At 41.9% G+C, this 7500-nt stretch overlaps 1 protein-coding gene across 1 annotated transcript in view; it reads right to left on the bottom strand.

Annotated features, from left to right (window-relative positions):
- The window catches only part of LOC125036388 (insulin gene enhancer protein ISL-1-like), a 218651-nt gene that overhangs the window by 59987 nt on the left and 151164 nt on the right, over positions 1-7500 (bottom strand). The window contains 1 exon segment of the mRNA XM_047628980.1: positions 3430-3630. Coding sequence (XP_047484936.1) covers positions 3430-3630 — 201 coding nt within the window.

Below are 7500 nucleotides of genomic sequence, written 5' to 3' on the forward strand. Positions count from 1 at the left end.
CTCTCTATTTTATTCTATCCCCTCCCCCATCTCTCCCCTTTTCCATCCTCCTCTCTCTCTCTCTTCGCCCCCTCTCTCTTGCTCTCTTCCCCCTTCTCTGTCTCTGTCGATACATACTTCACTTTAATGGTGAAAGTCAAAGAAAAAAAAAGTTATATATCACACACGAATTCATTTTGTCAAGAGCATAATGCACTGAATCCATTGCAAAGGAACAGCTAAATCGAGAAATTAGAGAGGGAAAAAGGAGGGAAAAATACTGATGGAATAGGTATCAGTGACAGGTATAGATAGATAGAGGGAGGGAGGGAAGGAGGGAGGGAGGGAGAGGGAGAGGGAGAGGGAGAGGGAGGGGGAGGAGGAGGGAGAGGGAGAGGGAGAGGGAGAGGGAGAGGGAGAGGAGAGGGAGAGGGAGAGGGGAGAGAGGGAGAGGGGAGAGGGGGAGAGAGCGAGAGGGAAAGGGAGAGGGAGAGGGAGAGAGGAGAGAGGAGAGAGGAGATATATAGAGAGAAGGAAGAGAGAGAGATAGGAGAGAGAGAGAGAGTGAGTGAGTGAGTAAAGAAGGGAACAAAAGGAAGAAGATAAGGAAATGGAACACGAAGAAAAAACTAATAAATATAAGGAAAGGAAAAAAATACGAAAAATAAAACCAATACACCAAACACGCAAACCTAAAAGGACGACACTCTCTCTCTCTCTCTCTCTCTCTCACTCCTCTCTCTCTCTCTCTCTCATCCTCTTCTCTCTTCCCCTCATCCTCTCTCTCCTCTCTCTCTCCTCTCTCTCTTTTCCTCTCTCTCCCCTCTCTCTCATCTCTCTCTCTCTCTCTCTCCCCTCCTCTCTCCTCTCTCTCTCTCATCCTCTCTCTCTCTCTCTCTCTCTTCTCTCTCCTCTTCTCATCCTCTCTCTCCTCTCATCTCTCTCTCTCCTCTCTCTCTCTCTCCTCTCTCATCCTCTCTCTCTCTCATCTCTCTTCTCTCTCTCTCTCTCTCACTCTCTCTCTCTCTCTCTCTCTCTCTCTCTCTCTCTCTCTCTCTCTCTCTCTCCCTCCTCCCTCTCCCTCCCTCTCTCTCTCTCTCTCTTTATCCTATGTTTGACTTATCATAATGAATGAAAAGGGTTGGCTTAGGCAGAGCGCCCACAACGCGGCCCTCTGAGCCCGCACGCCCGACAGTGGCCGCCGAGGGACTATTGGGCTGAGGGGAAAACAGCGAGAGCGAGAGGGGAGAGGAGAGACGAGGGGAGAGGGGAGAGGCGAAGGGAGAGGGAGGGGAGAGGGGATAGGCGAGGGGAGAGGGGAGAGGGGAGGAACGAGGGGAGAGGGAGGGAAGAGGGGAGAGGAGAGGGGAATGGCAAGGGGAAGGCTTTTGGTCTCTGTCTCCCCTTGTTTGACCTGAGTGAATTGAGCTGTAAAGACTGCAGCTGAAGAGGGACTGTCACTCAGTCTGGGGTTGGGGTGGGGGATGGGGTGGGGGGTGAGAGAGGGGTTGAGGGGGGGGTGAGGTTGAGGTTGGGATGAGGGTTAGAAATGGTGGGGGTAGGGTGGAGGTGAGACTAAGGGTGAGGTGGGGTTAGGGTGAGGGTAAGGATAGGATATGGGAGAGGGTAAGGTAGATTAAGAGTGAGGGAGAGGCATGTGCGAGGGTGGGGTTAGGGTGAAGGTAAGATTAAGGTCAGGATGAGAGTAAGGGTAGGATAAGGATAAGGATGAGGTAGGGTTAGAATGAGGCAGAGAGCAAGGGTGGGAATGAGGACGGAGGTAAGGGCTTGCATTAAGGGTGAGACTGGCTTAAAATAGAGTGAAGAGTGAGACATTTCAGGAGCGTACGTTCGAGATAAGTAAATGGTGATGGATAATGGCAAAAATAATGAGTAATGGCTGCGGTTACGACGCAACTAATGGATAATAATGAGGGTAACGTTAACAGTAACAGTAGTAGTAGTGAGTAACGACAATGGAAAATGTTGTGGTAAATGGAAAAAGTGTGTTGTGGGGAGTGAGGAGTTGGATGACGTGTGACGTGTACGTGCACACACACATAAATTTATGTATGTGTGTGTGTGTGTGTGTGTGTGTGTGTGTGTGTGTGTGTGTGTGTGTGTGTGTGCGTGTGTGAATATGTAAATGTCTGTCTATCACTCCATCTATCTATGTCTCTATTCATACAGACACACACACACATACATATATGTGTGTGTGTGTGTGTGTGTGTGTGTGTGTGTGTGTGTGTGTGTACATACGCATGCATACATACTTGCATACATACATACATACATACATACATACACACGCACACACACACACATATATGCTCAAGAAAACAAAATGACATAAAATATTTCCCCCGCCCTCTCAATCTAAAAATAAAGAACGAATAAATAAATGAATAGACAAAAATCATACCACTCTTCACTACCATTAACAAACAAGACAGACCGTCCTGATATTTTTGCGTAAAAAAAAAAACAAAAAAATCCCTAGTCCATTGCTCCTGCCACTGGCGACCATTGTGGAAAGGTCACGAATGTCGACAAACGACGGAATCTCTTATGTCGTTATGCAAATTAGAGTTAGCCGTGTAGAAAGGAAATTTCAATTGCCACTCGAGTGGGTTTAAACGCACCCTCACTTTTTTTGTTTTTTTTTAATACTCTTTAATGTATGTTTACCTCACCGTTTTATTTTAATAATCCAAATTAAGTCATTAGGAGTCACAGGTTACATTTCCAAAATACTGATATAGTTACCTTTTCACTTACTTCATGACGTATTAATAATAATAACAATAATAACAATAATGATAATAATAACAATAATAACAATAATAATAGCAACAAAAATGATAGAGCTTATGACGGTAAAAAGGATAATCGTACCAATATGAACAAGAACCATGAAACCATACCACAATATAACTGCAATAATACATAAACACCATTATAACAACACACTAACCTCATCCTTGCTTCCGGCGATATACAGACACGCTGACCATATCCTCACTTACCAGGAGATCCGAGCGACAGGAACAATAACAAAGTCATCATAATTCATCAATAAATAGAACAGACAATAGCACTGCTAGCTAGCCCAGTAACTCCTGATTTCAGATTCACTAAATAGTACTAGTAACCATACTTCACCGAGTTACTAGTAACGGAAACAATACTAGCAGAGTAACCACCTTGTGACTCACCAAGAGCTACTAGCAATAACCACACCGTGACTCACCAAGGGCTACTAGCAGAGTAAACACATTGTGACTCACCAAGGGCTACTAGCAATAACCACATCGTGACTCACCAAGGGCTACTAGCAGTAACCTCACCGTGACTCTCCAAGAGCTACTAGCAATAACCACACCGTGACTCACCAATAGCTCCACACAACAGAAACAATCCTAGCAGAGGAACCACACTTTCACTTACCTGTTGTATCATATGCTGGTACTGAGGGTGTGACGGGTCGAGTCTCTCCAGGTCGTGGGCGAGAGCGAATTCAGTGAGGGACTTCCAGGGCGGTTGGTAGGCTGTCACGTCCAAGGGCGTGGGCCCCGCTTCTGCATGCACGGGCGGGGAGGCAACCAGAGGGATGCCCTGCATGGCGCCATATGCCCCAAAGCGCCCGCTCTGACGGGGGAGAGATAAGGTTTGATAAGGTGTGAAGTGCTGGAGTCGTGTTGTGTGGGAAGCTTGGGACAAGACTGAAGCTAAGGTTAAGTTGCAGTAGCCTGTGTACATACATACATACATATAAATATACACAAACTCATACTTATATATGTGTATGCGTGTGTTTACATTTGAGGAGAGAAAGAGAATAGGGAGGGGAAGAGAAGAGAATGAAAGTGAAACTGAAAAAAAATGAGACAGAGAGAAAAAAAATATATATATATACTTCCCAATTCGCCTTCTGCGCTCCCTTATGGTAAGTATCCCTTTCTCTTTCTGTTCGTAAACTTCCAAATCACAATGGTTATCTTCTAGCAGAAATATGATACATTTTTACATTCACACACACACACACACACACACACACACACACACACACACACACACACACACACACACACACACACACACACACACACACACACATTGTTAATGAAATACATATGATTTTCAATTCAAAGCTTATGATAATGATAATGATAATAGAAACAATAATGAAAATAACAACGATAATGATAATAATAATAATAAGGATAACGAAAATCCAAATGATACCGTTGATGAATATGATTAAAGATTGATCATTTTTAAAGAGAATAATGGATACTTGTTAACAACACCCAACTGAATACACAAAAATACACAACATAAAAGACGCATAAAAAAGCTTATCACCCCAGAATAAAATCACATTTGCAATAACAAAACAACTATAGAGACGAGAAAAACAAAAACAACTAATATAAGATAATGAAAAAAAAATAAGAGAGAGCAAAGATAAATATATATAAATGATACAAAAATAAAAATAAAAATTAACTAAAATATAATAAAAAACATAAACAAACAAGCAAAGACAAAATTATAAAAATGATACATAAACATACATGATAATATAGAACATACATAAACCACTTATATAAAGTGAACTAGCATAAAAATAAACTTGCTCTATTACAATGCCAAAAACACACACACACACACATACACACACACACACACACGAATTTAGCTCACACTCACACTCAGCATCCTTGAGAGATAAGAATATTACGTCGGCATTGAGTCATGTGGAGATGATCATGTTTTAAGAAAGAAGGAAAGATAGATATGATATTAGGATGAATAATGATGGTGGACATAATAGTATTGATGATGATAGTAATGCTAATAATGATCTCTCTTTCTCGCTCGCTCGCTCGCTCTCGCTCTCTCTCCTCTCCCTCTCCTCTCTCCTCTCCCTCTCCTCTCCTCTCCCTCTCTCTCTCTCTCTCTCTCTCTCTCTCTCTCTCTCTCTCCTCCTCTCCCTCTCCCTCTCCTCTCCCTCTCCCTCTCCCTCTTCCTCTCCCTCTCCCTCTCCCCCTCTCCCTCTCCCTCTCCCTCTCCTCTCCCTCTCTTTGTTTTTCTTGTTGGAGTTGGTGACAATAATGATACGGCAGATAACAAGAGTAATATAGTAAATATTATTAAGAATGATAAACTAGCTTATTTCCTTAAAAAGAAGAGGGTTACAGCCTTCCCTCTAACTACTTTATTTATTTGCTATTATTATTATTATTATTATTATTATTATTATCATTATTATTATTTATTATTATTATCATTATTATTATCATCATCATATTTTTAACAAAGTTCGCATTAGAAAACACAGTCCTGTACATGATACTTAGTTTATTGCATTAAGATCTTCAATCATTCACAAATCAAATGCCTGTGCTATTTGCTGACTTCTAACTAACTAAAGTTCACAAACCACGCTTAAATAATTATAACAAAACCAGTTTCATACTCTTCATTATTTTGGTTTGGTTTGTCACCAAGTTATTTCTTTGTCTTTTGCTAAGCGAGATAATCATCTGCGTGCTTGTGCTCTGTCTTCATTGGTGATGACGTCATTTATTTGCATTTTTTTGTAGCATGACTGTTATTGTCGTTATTATCCTTATTATCATTATTGTCATCGTTAGTTATTGTTGTTATTGTTGTTATTATCGTTATCATTGGCATCCTCCCCCTCATCATCATCATCAATATTTATTTTATTGTTATTACTGTTATCATTATTATTATTATCGTTATTATTGGCGTCATCATTATTATAACTATCCCTTATTTTTATTGTTGTTAATTTGTTGATTGTTTGCTGTTGTTGCTGTTGCTTTGATGTTATCATTTTTATGTTTGTTAGAAGTAGCATTAGTAGAATATTTTTTTTATTAACATTATATACATATATATATATACATATATGTATATAAATACATATATGTATATATACATATGTATATATATACATATACACATATATACATACATACATATATAAATATATATATATATATATATATATATATATATATATATAATCAAACACACCAAATATATATAGATATTCATCTGCATATACATCCGCACACACGTAAACCACTTACAACGAGAGATAAGAGAATACATCAGCATACACGCACGCAAGGATGAGAAGGAGAGAGAATAAAGCTGAAAACCTTCTCTGAATTCGCTCAAGAAAACATGGCACAGACGCAGCGGGGCCTTGAGTGAACACCTTGAACACCTGCCTCGAGACACTTTGTCTGGCTCTATAGGACAGGAGAGTGTGAGAGCGAGTGAGAGAGAGAGAGAGGAAGGAGGGAGGGAGGAGGGAGGGAGGAAGAGGGAGGGAGGAGGAGGGAGGGAGGGAGGAAGGGAGGAAGGGAGGGAGGAAGAGAGAAAGGGAGGGAGGAGGGAGGAGGGAGGGAGGAAGATGAGAGAGGGAGGAAGGAAGAGGGAGGGAGGAAGGAAGAGGGGGGGAGGAGGAGGAGGAGGGAGGAGGTTGAGGGAGGGAGGGAGGGAGGGAGGAAGAGGGAGGGAGGAAGGGAGGGGGAGGGAGAGAAAGAGAAAAATAAATAAAAAGAAAGAGAGAAACAGACAGAGAGAGAAACACACAGACAGACAGACAGACAGACAAACATACAAACAAACAGACAGAGCGGCAGACGGAAATCAACCTTCTTTCGCATGTAGTAAAGAGGAGGAGGAAGGCGATGGATCGAGAGACGAAAAGAACGGAGGAGAAGAAAAACCAGAAGAAAGACAAAGAGGAAATGAAATGGAAGAAGAGGATACAAATAAGAAAAACGAAGACGACTGCAACGATAAAGAAGAAGAAAGAAGATGATAATGAAGATGAAGTAAAAGAAGAAAAAAGAAGAAGGAGAAGAAGTAAAAGAAGAAGTAGAAGTAAAAGGAGAAGAAAAAGTAAAAGAAGAAGAAGTAAACGAAGAAGAAAAAGAAGAAGGAAAAGAAAAAGAAAAAGAAAAAGTAAAGTAAAGAAGAAGGAAGTAAAAGAATATGAAGGAAGATGAGAAAAAGGAAGAAGAAAAGGACAAAGGAGCATAAATAGGACTAGTGGAGAGGGAGGGAGGGTGAGAGGGAGGGGAGGGAGAGAGGGAAGGAGGGAGGGGAGGGAGGGAGGGAGGGAGGAAGGGAGGGAGGGAGGGAGGGAGGGAGGGAGGGAAGGAGGGAGGGAGGTAGGTAGGGTAAGAGTGGGGGGTGGGGAGGGAGGGGAGGTACGTGGTACTTGGTAGGACGGTAGTAAGGGGAGAGGGGGAAGGGGGAGAGGGGGGAGGGGGGAGAGGGGAAGGGGGGGAGGGGGGAGGACCCAAGCCAGAGTCCTTCGTCTTATCCAGCTAATGCATGCAGTAGTTTTATGGGTGATGCCGTCAGATACTCTCGCCCTGGCCCCCGACCCCTTTATATTGACCATCACAACTTTTTTTCTTCTTTTTTTTTTTCTTTTTTCTGAAACGTATGTCAGTTTTTGTCTTT

Source organism: Penaeus chinensis, chromosome 21 (genome assembly GCF_019202785.1).
Source record: "Penaeus chinensis breed Huanghai No. 1 chromosome 21, ASM1920278v2, whole genome shotgun sequence".
NCBI classification, from domain to species: Eukaryota; Metazoa; Arthropoda; class Malacostraca; order Decapoda; family Penaeidae; genus Penaeus; species Penaeus chinensis.